Source organism: Trematomus bernacchii, unplaced genomic scaffold (assembly GCF_902827165.1).
Source record: "Trematomus bernacchii unplaced genomic scaffold, fTreBer1.1, whole genome shotgun sequence".
Lineage (NCBI taxonomy): Eukaryota > Metazoa > Chordata > Actinopteri > Perciformes > Nototheniidae > Trematomus > Trematomus bernacchii.
In genome coordinates, this window is record NW_022987593.1 from 16,256,621 (window position 1) to 16,275,849 (window position 19,229).

Consider the following 19,229-nt stretch of genomic DNA (forward strand, 5'->3'; position numbering starts at 1 on the left):
GATCCTGGTTCCTACATTTCCCATAATGCAACTCATTAGCATCTTTCATTTGAGCCTCCCTTCCTCCTAAATGCTCATATTTTTTAAACGCCACTTTCAAAGATCTTTCAGAGCCATGAAATACCGTATACACTCTGTTTTTTTACAAGCTGTTTAGTACTTCTCAGGAGGAGTAAACCAAACTTCAAGTGTAAAGTCAATAGAGGGCCCTTTTAAAGCTGAATAAACTAAGAGCAAACAGGGATAGCAAAGATTTACACAAATATACTGAAAACTGACAAATTCAAACTTAAAACGTATATTTAAAAAGAAAAGAATAAAAAGTAGACACTAATAAAACTCATATTCCTAATTTGGCCATAACAGTTCAGTAAGTTAGTTCATTTCGCAAACTGGCCCCAAAATAAGGTCTCTTTCTGTTGTTTGACCTCTGCAATAATGTAGAATGTTTAAGTGGTTTGTCTTTGCACAACTGACCATTCAGCAGGAAGCATTTTTACGTTTCACTGAAAATACGGAAAGACCGTTTCCGTGAAAGTGTATTTAAAGGTTTTTTCCTGTCAAGGTCAAGAAATGCTAATATTCCATGGTCATAATCAAGCTGCACTCTGATTATTTTGGGAAATGAATCTTCAGATACAATTTTCATAAAATCCTCTGGAGTAAGTTCCCACACCTTGTCAGTGCAACTGCACATGTAAATGCCCCATTTCTTTCCACAGGTGTTATCCTTACAAGTCACAGCAATAACCCAATAACCTTCTACCTCCACATCCCAGCTGTGTTTTCCACAGCTAAACCCATCAGAGCCAAGGACGTCTGAGGCGCTCAGCCTTTCTGGGTTTTCAGGAAGGGTCTGACACCATTGTTGTTGAACGAGTCATGTGATCGGATATAATAAGTATGCTGGAGCCAGTGTTGGGGTCCAGAGTAATCGGAGCTTGAAGGGGAAATAAAATATTTATTGTGATGTTCATTATAGTAAAGGTAAATGTTCGACTTAAGGCATTACAGTGTATTCATAGAAAACCTGGAAGTTGCTTTCCTGATAAAAGGAAGTTACCTAAACGTGTATCTGTAGGTTAAAAAACTCTGCTTACTGTATTGGATGATGTCCTTCATCTTCTTCCAGACTGTGAATAACAGGTTCCCAGTGTGTTTGGACTCGTCAAGAAGGGCTCCTAATGGAGTCTCAGGGTCTGGTAGGTTGAAGATGGATCTAAAGAAATATAAGAAGCCAAAGATTATCAGTCGAAATATTTTAAATAACCCATATTGGTACCATTTCTATCTGGTGCATAGAAACAAATACATTTATTGTTACATATCTTTAACTTGCAAAAGTTTCATTATATTGTTGGGTTTTGTTTATGACTGGCCAGACATTCAAGCAGTATGTTTAAGAAATTGTTTCAAGTTAACCTCCAAACCTTTTAACAAGCTTCAAACACCCTAAACTTTTGAAAGTCATGCATCCAGGACTTTTCCCCACACAGTGGACGAGATCAGTCCCAAACTACCATAAGCTATGCTGCTGAAGTGGACACTCTTAAATGTTATATACATAGTTGACACGAAACAAATTACTGCTGCAGAGTGGATTTGACATTCTGTTAAATAAAGAGAAAAAATAGGCAAACAAATCAATATTAAGATTATGTTAAATACTCAGTGTTATGTTCTAAATATACATTTAGAAAGGTAATCATTTAGTACCAGCATAAATGTCATGTCATCGACCTTGATCTCCATCTTTAGAGTTTGTAGGTTGTCTGTTAACGAGGAGATCTCTGTTGTCAATTCAACAAGCCTTGTGTCCATTGCTTCACTTTTGAGCGCTGCCTCTTTCCTCACTGCATCAATCCTAGCAGTCTCCTCTGCTCGCAGGAACTGGTAAAGCTTCTCAAATTCCTCTTTGATCGTCTTCTCCGTCTGCTGAGCCTGGAGCTGAGGAGAAAACATGTTTTTATGAAAGTCAACAACACATGTTGCTTTTCCATTGGAGTTTGTCTGTGACTTACCTTGATGTGGCTTGCCATTTTGTCACATTTGCGTGTGTTATTTTGAAATGACCTAAGCTTGGTTTCTAAATCCATGCTCTGACGATGAAGGAGACCCTACAAATAAAAGGTGTATGCATTACATACATATTCAGAGGATGAGTTGCATTTGCCTGCTATGTGAAATATGAATCATTCTAAATAAGTAAATGAATCATACCGAACACAAATAATTTGTTATAATGTCATGCATCCAGGACTTTTCCCCACAATGAATCAATTCACTGTTTGGTTTCGTAAAGATTAAATAATAAATAGAAAATAGTGAGAAATTCCTTCAAAAATATGACTACAAAAAAAACTACAATACAATATTCCCCAACTGAAGTGTGGACTAGAAGTATAAATAAAAAGCTAGAAATGCACAATAAAATACTTAAAATGTAAGTTTATTCCTTGGGTAAATATACTAATATTTCACTACTTAACAGTATAAGCTACAGTTAACTGCCTAACTTTTTGCTAATGTCTTTTCTACAGTATACAGAATTGTGTCCACTAACTTTTCCTTCACTGGTCTATTTATTTGAGATAGTGGTGCGGGGGTGGATTCATGTGAGACTGTTCCTATACTTAAATATTATGTCCATAACCATAAAACATTCAATCCACATAAAGCCAAGTGTTCTGGATCTGGCCACAGTAGCCTCCCCAGGGTGGTGCAGTAAAACAGCCCTGAGCCGCCATTAGGTGGAGCGAGCTGGAAGAAATACTGGACGGAGGCTGGGACCGAACGAGAGCCAGAGCACAGCTGATGGTAAACTAATTTTGTTGGCCTGAACCCCACTGAAAAAAAACCACACACTCGTGCAGTACGTGTTGTGTTCACACACACAGCGTATGCACGACACACATACTTGTACTGTATCATGCTTCCACACAAGTAGAGTCTCATGACGGTCAATGTGGGACAAAATCACACTCTCTCGCTCACTCCCTCTTTCCATCTCTCCCCTCAACTGCTCTCACACACTTGATCACCATCTCAGCGAGTCAGGCATATGCTCCATCATTTGCCTTGAGGGACAGAAAAGACTGGGAAGGAATTCAGCGAGACATTGTAGCACTTCTCCGCAGACTCTTGGAGAGAAGTTCTGTACTTGTGTGTGTTAACAGCGTTCAGCTGCACAGCTTTCCTGTCTGTGAAACAGATGAAACACTATCCAGGTCTAAATCTGGACTTGATATTCAATGTACACTATTTCAAATGAGGAGGAGAAAAACATCAGTCATGTTCCTGGTGTGATAAATAGCTCAGATTAAGTCTAAAAGAGGTTACACGTTAATGCCAGACATCATTTAACAAAAGTGACCAGTATGTCCAGCTTTTTAATTTTGGATGACTTAATTTAAAAATGGAAACAGCTTGTCCTGTCACATGAAGACAAGAAGCACTTGAGACTAAATCCAGAACAAATGTTTAGTGATTACAGAAGGCCACAAACAAAGAATCTTAAAACATGCAAAAACAGCCATATCGATATTTAATTAACTTTTATTGTATTATGTTTGTCTTTCTATCACCGGACAGACAGCAAAAAGATTACAAGTGTAACCAGAGCGGGGGCTCCTCGGCAGGACATTACAGGAATTTACGATGTGCTGTGGCAGCTCGCTCCAGCAATTAGGGAAGGCAGCGTCCTGCAATGAGTTCATTATCCCTCCCTTTCTATCTTTGACTTCATGTTTATGCAGTCATTACATGTATTGGTTGATACTTCCAGCAGTTAGTCATAAGTAAAGTAAAAAATCCTTGCACTTGCATCTTTGTCTTTCCGACAGACACATGAACATTGGATTTGACTCATGCACCACCATCCTAATTAACAGAAGAAAGCAATTAAACGTAGCTTTTGTGTTGCTTTTATAAGATATAATGTAATCTGAAGAATGTGTTTGAGATGATTTGAACTCTTTGTGCCTGATGAAGCCACAACGAGAGCCACAGCAGAGATTCATTTCTTAGGTTCCCTGGACATACAGTATGTCTGTCAAACAGGATGGGGTAAAGGATATGTATTGAAATACAAATTGCTATCGATCAACCTGTGCATGAAACAATAATTTCCATGTGAATAAGTGAAATAAATGACATGTTCAATGTTCAAAATGATCCAGCAGTTAAACACATCTTGACTTTGTCTTCATCTTGTGGTGTTTACGGGAAGTGAAACGTGACCATGCAATCACATATTATGATGTGGATCACATTTTGCACATTTGTATATGTTCTCCCTGAAAACTGCACTCAGTAGGTTAGACAACTAATACATGTGATAGTGAAAGTAGTACATCTTTAGTGAAAACTCTCCTCCAGAGCAAACCATTCAGACAGTCATGTGTCTGTGTGTATAAACCCTCAGTGATGTCCTCTTCAAGGAGGCTGGTTTATTACAGCTTTAAAGGGGACCTATCATGCAAAATGCACTTTTCGATGTCTTTTATACATAAATATGTGTCCCCGGTGTGTCGAGGAACTCACGCAGCGTCAGAAAATAAAACCCTCTCTCTTTTCCTCCGTACTCAAATCTCTAAAAACGGGATTACAACGGAGCTATCAAGTTCATAGACACATTTCTGCATCAAACTGCTGGTTATTGAATCATAAGATATCTGAAGCAGCATTACAAATACTAAACTTCATTCTACAGCTGTGATTCCTTTCAGGTTGATAAAAAAAATGACATTTTCAATCACAATAAATGTTATCGTCCATGTATACAGTACGGAAAACGTCCCAAAGAAACATTGCAACAATGAAAGAATGAAATAGAAGTATTAAATGACTTGCCCGTGGAGAGTAAAACAATATATCCATATCTAAACATAACTCATCAAAAGACCTACAAATATCAGAAAGTTAAACTCATGACTTATAGTGCTATATAGTGTCTCATTATTAACTAGATGTTGATAAAAGGAGAATTGACAGCTTTCATTTGTTAGTTTGGTTTATTTCATGCAGTTTCAGCACGACATACAAAATGAATACATTTCTTAAAAGCCAAGAATTCACAAAAAACATAATCAAACAATCTCATGACATTAAGCTATAAACACATGATAATAAAGTATAACAAAATGATAAACTATAAAAATAAACAAATAATTAGTTTTGTTGCACTGAGACTTTGAGTAAAACGTGTAAAACTCTGTAAATAAAACCTGATCAAATCTTCTTAAAAAATCTGCCCCTTCCTTCAGACTTCCTTACAGAGCCCCTCCCCCAACACACACGAACGCGCACATGACCAATGAGGGCACGAGATAAGTTTGTACACAAATGGAAGGCTGACAGGCAGGTAGGCCATCCAGTTATTTTAGCCGGGCCGGCTCAGATGATTGGTCGTGCTTTTGACAGTACTACGGCTTCCACAGATGATATTTTTGTATGTATTTATTGTCAAAGCACTTAATATATTCATTGCTATCGGGATGTTAAGAGCATTCCATGGAATATAACAAAAAGTGTTTCTGAAGTGAATTACCTACCCCACCTTTAAAGCTATAAACACATTATAATAAAGTATAACAAAATGATAAACTATAACAAATAAACAAATTATTAGTTTTGTTGCACTGAGACTTTGAGTAAAACGTGTAAAACTCTGTAAATAAAACATGATCAAATCTTAACATTTAAAATCTTACAGACTCAAATTAAATTCTGATTATCATCTGTTGTTTTTTACCTTGATTATTTCAAAAGGATCTAGACGGACGAAGTCAGAATAAAGTCTGAACCAACACTCCTGAGCATCACAGAGGAATCTCACTTTGACAGATTTTGATATCAGCAGTTTTAGCATCACCAGCTTCTCCAATACCGAAATATGGGAAGAGTTTCTCAGTGAAAGTGTCTGTGAGAGTGCAGATGGGAGTCATGTCTTCAGGGTCGTAGAAGGACACCTCCCCCCTGTCATAGTCCAGCTGGACTCTGATCCTCTGGAGATTCTTCTCCACTCTGACAGTCTTACCATCACCATCAGTGTATTTTCCACTGCGATGTACTAAACACCAGATTCCATATTTTGGTGAGACACCTATCTCTCCCTTCCTGTCAACTGACTCTTTAGTCAAACCTATAAACCAGTCAGGATGATCTCCCACCTCCACCTCCCAGCTGTGTTTCCCTGAGCTGAAGCCCTCAGAGCCCAGAACATGAGCATACTTAGTGAATCTCTCTGGATTATCAGGAAGCTGCTGATCTTTGTCTCCATGTCTCACACTGGTCAGATCATCAGACAGAGAGAGCCAGCTGCTTGCAGTGTTTGGGTCCAGAATGACAGGACTGAAGTGGACCTGGTCCTTCATCTTCTCCCAGACTCTGAAGGACAGGTTGCCCAGGTGTTTGGCCACATCTGGCAGCGCTCCTGAGAGCAGCTGTGGGTCTGACAGTGAGCTCTGGACTCTGGCTCTGCTCTGAGTGGCTTTGTAACTGCTGAGGAAGGGCCCGTTGTGTTTCTGCAGCTCTTCTTCAACAGCAGAGATACTGTGTGACAGAGAGGAGATGTTCTCCTGAATGCTTTTCATCTCTCTGCTGATAGTCTTCCCCTTCAGCTCCTCTTCCTCCCTCAGAGCTGCCAGTCTGGACTCCTCTTCCTCTTTCAGGAACTGATGGAGCTTGATGAACTCTGCTCTGATCTGCCTCTCTGTGGACAGCAGCTGCTTCTCGGACACTTGAATCACTTCCTTGTATGTTTTCTCCACTCCTTTGTATTTGTCCCTCTTGTCCTGCAGAGACTCTAAGTCAGATTTCAGCAGGTCCTTCAGCTCACTGACTGCTTGTTCTACAGGAACCACCTTGTGACTCTGGTGGAGAGAAAACTCACAGACAGGACACAAAGCTCTCTCTTCATCCTTACAGAACAATCTAGGCTCTTCTGGATGTTTACTACACACCACCTCCACCTTCTTCTCTCCTTTTTCTGTCTCAGATGATCCAGCTTTCTGTCTCTCAGCAAATGAGTCGAACAGAAGCTGTGGTTGCATCTCAGAGACACAGGATCTCTGAAAGTCTCTGAACACACATGGCAGCTCAGGAAACTTCAAAAAGCAGCTCACCTTTTACTTCCCCTCGGTTTGCCTCTTACAGTCCTCTAGCTGTGCGTTGTTGCACGTTGTTCAGATTGAATTATTAACAGGACCCAGACACTGCATGAGAAAGTAATTGTCCTTTTATTATTTAAAGTAATAATCACAGTTTATTTAAGTGTGTGACAGTTTAAAGGGGACCTATCATGCAAAATGCACTTTTGTACATCTTTTCTACATGAATATGTGTCCCCGGTGTTCCAGGGAACTCACCAAGTGTCAGAAAACACAACCCTCTCTATTTTCCTCCATACTCAAATCTCTAAAAAAGGGGCTGCAACGGATCTGATCAAAACTGATCCAGATTTGAACACTGTCCTGACGTCAGGACGGTGGCGCTACGGCTATTGGGCCAACTCCACCAATCAGGAGGAGACAGCCACGGCCATTGCCGTTCGAAAGCGCTGGAGACGCTGTAGTACATATGCCAGGCCAGTAGATGGTGCTGTTCTCACTGAATCTGCCCTTGCTAAAACAGATCTAAAAATTGTCAAATTGAGCAAAATGAGGCATGGCTAAAATGCATGATCTGTTTGGTATTTTGAAAAAAAAAAAAGTATAAATATGCCTTATATAGGTATGGTCCTACACTATATTATTCAAATATAGCATGATAGGTCCACTTTAAATGAAACAGGGAGTATGTGTTGGTGTGTTGATCATCAAACTCCACAATTGTTAGAAAGTTAATAAAATATAACATTAGTACATATTAATAGTAATAGCATGTGCATTTTATCTTTAATCGTTTTCCTTAAACAGAACACCACAGAGGTCTGTCTGGGGTTTGAGAAAATATAACGATAGGCAGAAAGTGAATTACTTTACATCAAAAAGAGTTGTTTTTTGAAACTTTAATGATAGTTTTTGGAGCTGCAAACTCGTTTTTGGTCAGAAATAATACAATTGGCAACAAATACCTTTGATTGAGACCTCTGAAAGGTGTTATATATAGAAGTGTATCATTGTCATTATTACAATCATTCATTATTAGGATTGAAATATTATGATGATGGTGAATTATTTGTGAATGTACCCAAGCATCACATATCCTAAACTAAACACAGTTGCAGTATTTTATTTGAAAAAACAAATCAATATTCTAGTTTGTATACATGTTTTTCTCCCCCTACTGTATCTGCTGCAGAATAACTCACCACCTCCTCATTTCCTCCTCCAGAAGCCGCAGACATGTGTGACGATGAAGAGACCACCGCCCTCGTCTGTGACAACGGCTTCGCTGGAGACGATGCTCCCAGAGCCGTCTTCCCCTCCATCGTGGGCCGCCCCCGCCACCAGGTACACAAGAGCATCCCTTAAAAACTAAATCATACATAAGATTTGTTCATTTAATCCCTTGATAAAAACAAGGTCTGATCCTAAAGTTTTTAGCTACCTTATCTTATATATCAATATACTTATTTCATTATGTGACTGATTAAAAGATCTCCAGTAGTTAATCTGCGAACCAAGAGGTTAAAGTCACCTTTGTTTCGGTGCTTGGTATACATTTTAACGGTGATTTCTACGACCTTATGACCTTTTATCTGCTGCCACCTTCAGGCCAACGTATTATTTTTTTCTAGTTGACTGAAATTAGGACCTATACGAGCAGACTTTTTACCATATTGAGTATTCCTTTGATTTGATATGAGTAATTTTAATCTAACTGATAAATACATTTTAATCACAGTGTATATTTTTATAGCACAAAGAATGTCCACATGCAGAATAGATGGGCTAAGGATGTAACTAAGAAATAAAAGTACATTTATTTTCTTAAAGGAAACCTATCATGCTATATTTAAATGATATATTGTAGGGCCATACCTATATAAGGTATATTTATACGTTTCTGTTTTCAAAATACCAAACAGATCATGCATTTTAGCCATGCCTCATTTCGTTCTATGTGCTGTTTGCTGTCTACGGGTCTGATTCTGCTGACCACGCCCCCCTGCAGGAGAGGGGAGATGTGCTCTGATCAGCTGCTGGGCTGTCAGAAGAGGGGGAGAAAAAGAGATCTCCGTGTTTTATTATATAGAGTCGTTATTCATTTGTTTTAAAGCTCAATAAATAACAAAGAAGACCTTTGACCGGCACTTTTCTAATTTTGTCCGGAAGATTTAAACTTTAACGGACATCTTGACCGGCGAAAGAAACTGAAACTGAAACTCTGCCGCACGGTCCCCTCGTTCCTTGGAAGAGGCGGAGAGGTGGGTGTTTGTCATCTGCTGGTGGACTAACCGGAGAGAATTACAGTGCTTGCCTCGATGGGGAGGGATTGCATTGCAGCGGGAGCAAACGCTTGCCTCGGGGAGGGAGAAAGAAAGCCACAGCGGAGAATAAACAGAAGGGTAACCATGGTAACCAAGTCTTCTTCGCTGCTTTTGTGGCAGACTACAGCGCCACTTACAGGCCTGGCATATGTACTACAGCGTCTCCAGTGCTTTCGAACGGCAATGGAGGCTGTCTCCTCCTGATTGGTGGAGTTGGCCCAATAGCCGTAGCGCCACCGTCCTGACGTCAGGACAGTGTTCAAATCTGGATCAGTTTTTATCAGATCCGTTGCAGCCCCTTTTTTAGAGATTTGGGTATGGAGGAAAATAGAGAGGGTTGTGTTTTCTGACACTTGGTGAGTTCCCTGGAACACCGGGGACACATATTCATGTATAAAAGACGTACAAAAGTGCATTTTGCATGATAGGTCCCCTTTAAGTATTTCTCATTTCAAGAGCTTTAGTGGAAAATGAACATAACTGTTTGTGAAGAGAAAAAATAAATAAATATAGGTGTAGTCTACATTGTGTTAGAAATGATAAAAAAAAATGTATATGTTTGAAGATATAACATCTCTCGTCATATCTTCACGCTGTAATTGCAACTGAAAATTTGGGACCAATAAGTAAACATTATGGGAGTAAATCACTGTAAACTACACTAGTAGAGTTGTGCAGCGTATTACATGTTAACGGCCTTATACTGAGTGTATCCTCATAGTTATGAGCCTTCAAATAACCCGTGTCCCCCCCCTCAGGGTGTGATGGTGGGTATGGGTCAGAAGGACTCCTACGTGGGCGACGAGGCCTAGAGCAAGAGAGGTATCCTGACCCTGAAGTACCCCATCGAGCACGGCATCATCACCAACTGGGACGACATGGAGAAGATCTGGCACCACACCTTCTACAATGAGCTACGCGTGGCCCCCGAGGAGCACCCCACCCTGCTCACTGAAGCCCCCCTCAACCCCAAAGCTAACAGGGAGAAGATGACCCAGATCATGTTCGAGACCTTCAACGTTCCCGTCATGTACGTCGCCATCCAGGCCGTGCTGTCCCTCTACGCCTCCGGACGTACCACCGGTGAGTCTGCTGTCTCCAACTGACCCAATTAAAAAAGATCCCCAACTATTTGAAGTCATTTTCACGCGATTATTGCAGAAAATGACTTCTCAGCCTCTCAAATATGGAGTTTTCCTGTTTTTCTCTCTTTTAAATAATATTAAATTGGTCATCTCTGGGTCTGACTGTTAAAACAAGACATTCAAAGACATTACTTTGGACTCTGAGAAACTGGGATGGATGTTTCTCACCATTTCATGACATTTTAAAGACCACATGATAAATATGATTTGTCAATAATTATTATAATGAGTTACTTGAGTCAAATGTATTGGCTTTAAACAGAAAAGGCTGACATCTTTCACTATTTTTAAAGCAAAAGGCACCATTTATTTTCCAATGTCAGCTTCTCTGAGGTCAGGATGAAGTGCCTTTCTTTGTTTTGTATCAAGGTAATTGAATATTTTCTAGTTTTGGAAAGTTGGTCCGACAACACTAGACATTTTGAAACTAAACAATCGAGCTATTCCAGCAATCAGGCTAAAATAGACTTTATAAGACTTTTTAAAAGAGATATTAAGTTAGAAGTTGTTATTGAGAGTATTAAGTGTTTGATTGATTGAAACTCTCACCGGTCAAAGTCAACTTTATTGTCAATCTTTCAGTTTATGTGTACAGACAGAGAGATCTAAATACCGTTTCCCACACTCCCACAGACTGTATATGAAACCTCTTCCTCCCTGTTAACCCTCTTGTGTTCTCTCTCAGGTATCGTGCTGGACTCTGGAGACGGTGTGACCCACAACGTCCCGATCTATGAAGGCTACGCTCTGCCTCACGCCATCATGCGTCTGGACCTGGCCGGTCGCGATCTGACCGACTACCTCATGAAGATCCTGACAGAGCGCGGATACTCCTTCGTCACAACCGGTAAACACAGCACGTCAGCACGAAACACAGCGGGACTATTCTATTTTAACACCTGAAACCCAGACGCTGGTTATCTGTAGACATGAACTGTTTTCATTCTGTTAGTTACACAGGAATGTGAAGCAGATTTTACCATATTTGCCCCCAAAAGCAAAAGTATACTGCTAAAATACATTGCTTTTTGAATTAATGAAAAGAAAGGAAATTATTCACGTTATTCTTTTATTAATCGTATTTAACTGAACACAAAATGGGGCTATCAAAAAGAATGTTATTTCAATTTTAAAGTGTACTTTCTACTGATACATTTACAACAAAAACACTGAAATATCGCAGTCTATCACAAAGTTTGACCATTAAAAGAAACCTTATATTGTGCAGCCTGAATCTAAACACTGATACCTTTTGACAGTAGTTTAATAACATGTATACAGCGTTCTTTGTATTTCTTTGGCACAAAGTCTGACCTTTCCTCTCCGTTTCCAGCTGAGCGTGAGATCGTGCGTGACATCAAGGAGAAGCTCTGCTACGTGGCTCTGGACTTTGAGAACGAGATGGCCACCGCCGCCTCCTCCTCCTCTCTGGAGAAGAGCTACGAGCTTCCCGACGGTCAGGTCATCACCATCGGCAACGAGCGTTTCCGCTGCCCAGAGACGCTCTTCCAGCCCTCCTTCATCGGTGAGTATCAGGAACTGCCAGAGGGGGGAAGTAGTGGAGTACAAATACTTCGTTACTGTACTTAAGTACATTTTTCTGGTATCAGTACTTTACTACGACGACTTTTGACTTTGACTTCTTACATTTTGAACACAAATACCTGTACTTTCTACTTCTTACATGTTGAACACTAATACCTGTACTTTCTACTTCTTACATTTTCCAAACAGGCTGGTTCCTTTAGTTTGAATGTGTGTTTGGTGGCGTGATCATTATTATTTAGAGTCATTGCGTGCCTATTGATTTGAACACGATCCGTGTATCCATCATTTCCTGGTCTTCTCTAAAGAAGAGGGACCAATGAAAACGTTGTCATGTTGCCGTTGTTCAGCATGGAAACATTCATTAGCTAACAATGACATTATTGTTCTATTAATATAAAGGGAGGTCAGGTACTCTTTAAAACAGCTGCTAGTTATGGGTACTTTTTACTGAAGTACATTTCAAAGCCCTCTTTACTTTTACTTGAGTAAAGAAGTTTAGTCAGTACTTCTACTTTCACCAGAGTATTTTTAAACACGAGTATCTGTACTTCTACTTGAGTAAAGGCTGTGTTACTTTTGCCATCTCTGTGAACTGCTAATGAAGGGATGAAAGAAGAGGGATTAGATCAGGGCTGTCAAACTCATTTGAGTTCAGGGGCCACACACAGCCAAATGTTAGTTAGTGGGCCGGACCAGTCAAATCATAGCATAATAACCTATAAATAATGACGGTACTCCAAATGTTTCCTTTTGTTATAGTGCAAGAAAGTACATGAAATGATAACAAAACATTATGAAGAACATGACATTTGTAAAGAAAAATAGGTGCAATTTTGTCATTTACACATTTAGGCATTATCTACAAAGGAACAAAACATTTAGTCACCGGTATCTGGAACTGAACAGTATCGTATTTTACTTTATGATCAAAACAACTTGTAGAGATCTAGAGATTTTTTTTACATCCATTTCCACATTTGTTTAGTAATCCTGACACACCACCATACAAACTAAAGTGGGAACTGTTAAGGAAGAAGGATACGTTATAAATGTATGCATACAAAATACATAAGAGTTGTGAAAAATGCAGTTAAGACTTCTCTGTCATGTTTACACTTAGCAAAGTCCTGTTTGACGCCCCTGTCTCCGATGCTTTCCCCTCTGTAGTCCTCTCATCTCTGACCTGAATGTCTCTTCTGAACAGGTATGGAGTCTGCAGGTATCCATGAAACCGCCTACAACAGCATCATGAAGTGTGACATCGACATCCGTAAGGACCTGTACGCCAACAACGTGCTGTCCGGCGGCACCACCATGTACCCGGGTATCGCTGACCGCATGCAGAAAGAGATCACAGCTCTGGCTCCCAGCACCATGAAGATCAAGGTAAACAACTCTACACTTTATGGGTGTTCATCACAAAACCATATTATATTGAGTCTTTGGAAAACCATACAATACTTCCTGATGTCACACAGTCTGCCACGATAAGCCTTCGTTACAAATAAATGTAGGGGCTTGTCATCCATATAAGATGTTATCCTAAGCTGTTTGAACACAATCAGTTCAATTGAGCCAGCATGAACTCAAGCTTCTGAAAGTGCTCAGAAAAAAGGCAAAATATGTTGCTATTTTCTTTGTTGGTGGTTTTTGTATATTTCAGATATTGTGCCTTTTTACAAAAACTGTTATTTATCATTTATATTTCTTTGCAACTCGACAGCAATTTCCCTAAGGATAATTCATGTATCTATTTAAATCCAATTTAAGAGCTGCTACTAAATCGACCTTGCAGTGAAACTATTAAATCATAATAAATCTGCCCATTATCTTGCCTTGTTCCCTTTAAAACGTCCTAAAAAGTGTCTTAAAATCACAAAACAAGTCATTTTAAAACCTGGAAACTCATCAGCTGATTGAGTGATCTCTGAATCAGTGCAATCATCGGTCTGACTGTTATAAAAAGGATATTAAAAATGTGCTATGGGGCATTAAAATCCATCATGGATGTTGCCCCTCGTTTCTGTTGTGTGATTGTGATGTGCTATATGTGACATGTATGTAGTAACGTGTGTGTTTTATTGTTCTCTTTTATCCTTTCGCCTCTATCTACTTGTCTTTCATCCTTTCTTTATAACTAATGCTGTATTGTGATTTTTAAAAGGTGTCTATTATCATCTAACCGGGGACAACAGCTTGAAATTAGCATGTTAGCTAAAGCTGCTCCATTTACTGTTTGTTGTGACAGTTGATCGATGGGGACTGTCCACGACACTATGAACAAATACACTAAACCTTCTCCTCCGCAGATCATCGCCCCTCCTGAGCGTAAATACTCCGTCTGGATCGGTGGCTCCATCCTCGCCTCCCTCTCCACCTTCCAGCAGATGTGGATCAGCAAGCAGGAGTACGATGAGGCCGGTCCCTCCATCGTCCACAGGAAGTGCTTCTAAACCCGCCTCCACGACCCCTTCAGGATCCAGAGCAAAGAGACCCCGAAATAACATCCTCTCTGTAACCAGATCCGTGGCGTCTGACCTGTACATATGTTATTTATTCCTTCTGTTTTGTATGTGAAGTTTTTTTTTAAATGTAAATGATGTCCAGTGACACAAAAACAAAACAAAGAAAAGACCAAAAAAGAAACCAGACAAAACAAATAAAGTCCATTTATTTTCACGTATGTCTCCTCTCTGTTATTGTACACTTTAAAGGTGGGTTAGACCGAATGAAGACATCCAGATATAATGATATCATATTGAGTTCATGTTGAAAGCCAGGGGTGAAGGAAGAAAGGTATTTGACTGGAGTAAAACTAGCCTCCCACAGTGTAGAAATACTCAATTAAAAGTCCTGCATTCTGTGCTATATAAATACCTTAATGTCTCCACCTCTGTTCCTTACTTCCTACTTGCTACCCCTTTCCCTCAACCTATCCTAAGGGAGTCCATGTACGTAGACACGTTAGTTTAGCTGCTATAGGCTTAGACTGTCGGGGGACACCTTACTTCTTCATCTGTCTGTCTGTACCTGTGTACTCTCATGTTCCGAATAACCCAGCTTCCCCAAATGTCTTTTTGGTGTCTATCTACGCCGGGATCCTGAGTCGTGGCTGATCCTGTTGCTGTGGTCCTGAGTCCTGGATCCTCTATCCTGAGTCCTGGATCCTCTATCCTGAGTCCTGGATCCTCTATCCTGAGTCCTGGATCCTCTATCCTGAGTCCTGGATCCTCTATCCTGAGTTCTGGATCCTCTATCCTGAGTCCTGGACCCTCTATCCTGAGTTCTGGATCCTCTATCCTGAGTCCTGAGTCCTGGACCCTTTATCCTGAGTCCTGAGTCCTGGACCCTTTATCCTGAGTCCTGGACCCTCTATCCTGAGTTCTGGATTTGAGTCCTGGAGTAGTGTAAATGTAACATTGCTCCTCCATCAAGATGTTGGACTAGAGCCTACATTTCCCAGAATGCAACTTGATCAACCACTCTGACATTATCAGGGTTATTTTGAGGATAGAAAAACTGCTCTCATACAGATACTTATGTTGCCCTGTAAGTATGTTTGGAGCAGCTGAGTTTTTCTCTAAATCGAGTTGACAAAGGAAGGAATGAGATCAAAGAAAATGAAAAGATTGGCTGAAAAAATATTTTTCTTAATTCTGTTTCAATAATTGTTCAACCAAGTTTCATGATAGTAGAGCAGCTCAAAACAACAGTTAGACTGTGAAGAGCTGAAAGACTCACGTCTAAGATATAATGTAATCTGAAGAATGTGTTTGAGATGATTTGAACTCTTTGTGCCTGATGAAGCCACAACGAGAGCCACAGCAGAGATTCATTTCAAGGTTCAAGGTTCAAGGTTCTTTATTGTCAATCTGACATAGCTACAGAGTAATTATGCAGTTGAAAATCTTATGTCACAGGCTTCTCCAACAATGCAACATAATAACATAACATAATAACAATAAGAGCAAGAGCAATACAAAAATAATAATAGTTATAAAAATGAAATAAAGTTATGATGTGGAATAGTGCAGTATGAGTCTATATACAAGTTATTGGAATGATATATATATATTAGGTATTAGATACATACTACTGAGTAGCAGTTGAATGTTTGATGTTGTTTCAACAGTTCAATTGTTTAACAGTCTCACTGCCCGCGGGAAGAAACTGTCTCCGAATCTTCTTGTCCTTGCCCGGATGCTGCGGTAACGTCTGCCAGACGGCAACAGAAAGAACAGTTTGTGGCTGGGGTGATGGGGGTCTTTGATAATCCGTAGTGATTTCTTCCTGAGCCGCTGGGAGTAAAGGTCCTCCATGGATGGCAGCTCCGTCCTGGTGATGTGCTGTGCAGTTTTCACCACCCTCTGTAAAGCCTTACGATCGAGGTCGGTGCAGCTGCCGTACCAGGCCGTCATGCTGCCAGTGAGGATACTCTCTATCGTGCACCTGTAGAAGTTGCAGAGTATCCTGGAATCCATTTTGAACCTCCTCAGCCTGCGGAGGAAGAAGAGCCACTGTCGAGCTTTCTTGGTGATGGTGGTGGTGTGAAGAGACCATGTCAGGTCCTCAGTGATGTGGACCCCAAGGAACCTGAAGCTTTTGACTCTCTCCACCGTAGTCCCATTGATGGCGATGGGGGCGTGTCCCTCTCCCTGCTGCTTCCTGTAATCCACAATCAGCTCCTTTGTTTTGCTGATGTTGAGATGGAGGTTGTTCTCCTGGCACCAAGATGTCAGGTTTTCGACCTCCTCTCTGTATGCCGTCTCGTCATCGTCTATGATCTGGCCGATGACGGTCGTGTCATCAGCAAACTTCACGATGGTGTTGGAGCTGTGTGTGGCCACGCAGTCGTGGGTGAACAGGGAGTAGAGGAGAGGGCTGAGCACGCAGCCTTGAGGGGCACCGGTGTTAAGAATCAGGGTGGAGGATGTGATGTTTCCCACCCGCACTGCCTGGGGTCTGCCCGTCAGGAAGTTCAGGATCCAGTCGCAGAGGGCGCTGTCAGGGCTCTCGGCTAACTTCTTTCACCATCCTCCCGGAACCGTCCCGAAATACAATCTAAGCCGTCCCGAAATTAATGTGGACCGTCCCGAATTTAAAATATTAGTTTTTCTACATTATCATTAGTTAAAATCATTCAAAGTGACCTTTAACATAAATAAAACATCATACAAATCATTAGATGATAATTCATCAACCTTTTTAATTGAGTAAATCAGTCAAACACATAAACAAAGGCCAAATATATTTAAAAAAAACACACAAGCGAGAAAGTTACTCTAATATTGAATCCAATCAAGTTCTATCCAATTATCAAAAACATCCAACACTCTGTCCTGAAGACAGAAGACAGAACCCAGAGTAACCACTAACCAGGATGACAGTCTGTAACACAGTCAGGAGACCTTTACAAACTGCCCCGCCCCCTCGCACACAGACGGGGGAGAGAGCTCTCTCGTCTGGATTGGAAAGATCGAAAATAAGATCGAAAATACATCATAGACGCATTTTGTAGACTTATTGCATATTAGAAACGGAGTTGGCGAAACTAAAACTGCGATATAATGTTCATGTAGCAATAATACATGACATATATGTTTTAAATGTCTCCACTACCGATAAAAAGTCAGATAACGTCGGAGCTTAACGCTACCACTGTCTTTAATAATTCCGGCCCGGGGCCCGTTTAATACCGGGGCTCGGTACCCATCCCTACATGGGGAGAGACGCAGCATATTGCTAAGGACTAAATACGATGGAGAGTTCTCATCTCAGCCTTATTACCCATAGGGGATGAAGAGGAGTTAGTAAATAAAGAGGCCGGCGCTCCAGGGTTAGGTTCTGCTGTGCGTTTTCGTGATGTAACGTAAACAATTGCAGAATTCCTCCACGGGATGCCATTGTCATTGTACATCACTCAACGCGAAATACACACACTCAGTACATAGCTAGACCCAATAATTTGCGGGCCAGGAGTTTGCGGGCACAGCTGTGTGTGTGTGTGTGTGCGTGTGTGTGTGTGTGTGTGTGTATTTCGCGGTTTGCTAAATGTTTTGTGCGTGTGTGTTTATGTTGACAAGGAGGTTTAATAACTGTGTGCTACACAAAACGTGCAGTCAGTTTCATTTTCATCGCCGTTCGTACTGTAGTAGAGTTATCAGGGTATTTTTATTTTAACTCTCGTCCCAAATTCGTCCCAAGATTATTTTTTATCCTCCCCGACCCTATTTTTTTCGGCCCCGGGACGACGGGACGTCCTTAAGCTCGAGCCCTGGGCGCTGTTGAGCCCGAGGTCTCTGAGCTTGATGGCCAGCTTGGAGGGCACAATGGTGTTGAATGCTGAACTGTAGTCAATGAACAGCATTCTCACATATGTGTTCCTGTTCTTCGGGTCCAGGTGTGAGAGGGCAGTGTGGAGGGTGAGGGCTATGGCGTCGTCTGTGGACCTGTTTGCTCTGTAGGCAAACTGCAGGGGGTCCAGAGATTCAGGGAGGGAGGAGGTGATGAATAATTTGACTAACCGCTCAAAGCACTTCATTATGATGGAGGTGAGTGCTACTGGGCGGTAGTCGTTGGGGCAGGTGATGATTGTCTTTTTGGGGACAGGAATGATGGTGGAGTGTTTAAGACATGTGGGGACTACAGACTGCAGCAGGGACCTGTTGAAGATGTCTGTGAACACCTCTGCCAGCTGAACTGCACACACCCTGAGAACACGGCCAGGGATGCCATCAGGTCCAGGAGCCTTGTGTGGGTTAACCCTTTTAAAGGATTTACACACATCTGCCCTATTTAAAACAAAAGGGCAGTGTAGCTCCTGGTCCCTCTGTACCTCCACAGCCTGGCTGCTCTCAAAGCGTGCAAAAAAACTATTTAGCTCATCTGGGAGAGATGCGCACGCAGACACTCCCGCAGCACCCCCCGCTGCTCCTTTGTAGTCAGTCATTGTCCTTAGTCCCGCCCACATATTCCTAGTGTTACAGCCTTTGAAGTCAGATTCCACCTTCTCTTTGTACTGTCTCTTTGCATTTTTTATTGCTCTCCGGAGATCATACCTAGACTTCCTGTACTCCTCCAAATCTCCCGCTGTGTGCGCGAGA

General features: G+C 41.2%; 3 protein-coding genes and 1 pseudogene across 11 annotated transcripts in view; 1 reads left to right on the forward strand and 3 right to left on the reverse strand.

Annotated features, from left to right (window-relative positions):
- LOC117481873 overlaps positions 1-19,229 on the reverse strand; it is a 140,085-nt gene that overhangs the window by 104,132 nt on the left and 16,724 nt on the right. The gene's annotated exons all lie outside the window — the stretch shown is intronic.
- LOC117481884 (tripartite motif-containing protein 35-like) lies at positions 404-2,302 on the reverse strand. Its single transcript, XM_034129810.1, has 4 exons — positions 2,022-2,302; positions 1,717-1,947; positions 1,101-1,219; positions 404-940 (listed from the first exon to the last, which is right to left on the reverse strand). The coding sequence occupies exons 1-3, from the start codon at positions 2,094-2,096 to the stop codon at positions 1,193-1,195; spliced, it is 333 nt and encodes a 110-aa protein (XP_033985701.1). The 5' UTR covers positions 2,097-2,302; the 3' UTR covers positions 404-940; positions 1,101-1,192.
- LOC117481861 (zinc-binding protein A33-like) overlaps positions 5,550-19,229 on the reverse strand; it is a 69,898-nt gene continuing 56,218 nt past the window's right edge. The window contains exon 4 of the mRNA XM_034129774.1: positions 5,550-6,759. Coding sequence (XP_033985665.1) covers positions 5,820-6,759 — 940 coding nt within the window. The 3' untranslated portion in view covers positions 5,550-5,819. The remainder of the gene's footprint in view (positions 6,760-19,229) is intronic.
- Positions 8,346-14,797, forward strand: LOC117481868 (annotated as a pseudogene).

Excerpts from the sequence above, each read along its gene's own strand:
- LOC117481884 (XM_034129810.1), bottom strand. The coding sequence starts at position 2,096 with ATGGATTTAGAAACCAAGCTTAGGTCATTTCAAAATAACACACGCAAA. Across the intron at positions 1,948-2,021 it reads AAATGGCAAGCCACATCAAG|CTCCAGGCTCAGCAGACGGA; the intron begins GTAAGTCACAGA and ends TTTTCTCCTCAG. Across the intron at positions 1,220-1,716 it reads ATGACATGACATTTATGCTG|ATCCATCTTCAACCTACCAG; the intron begins GTACTAAATGAT and ends ATATTTCTTTAG.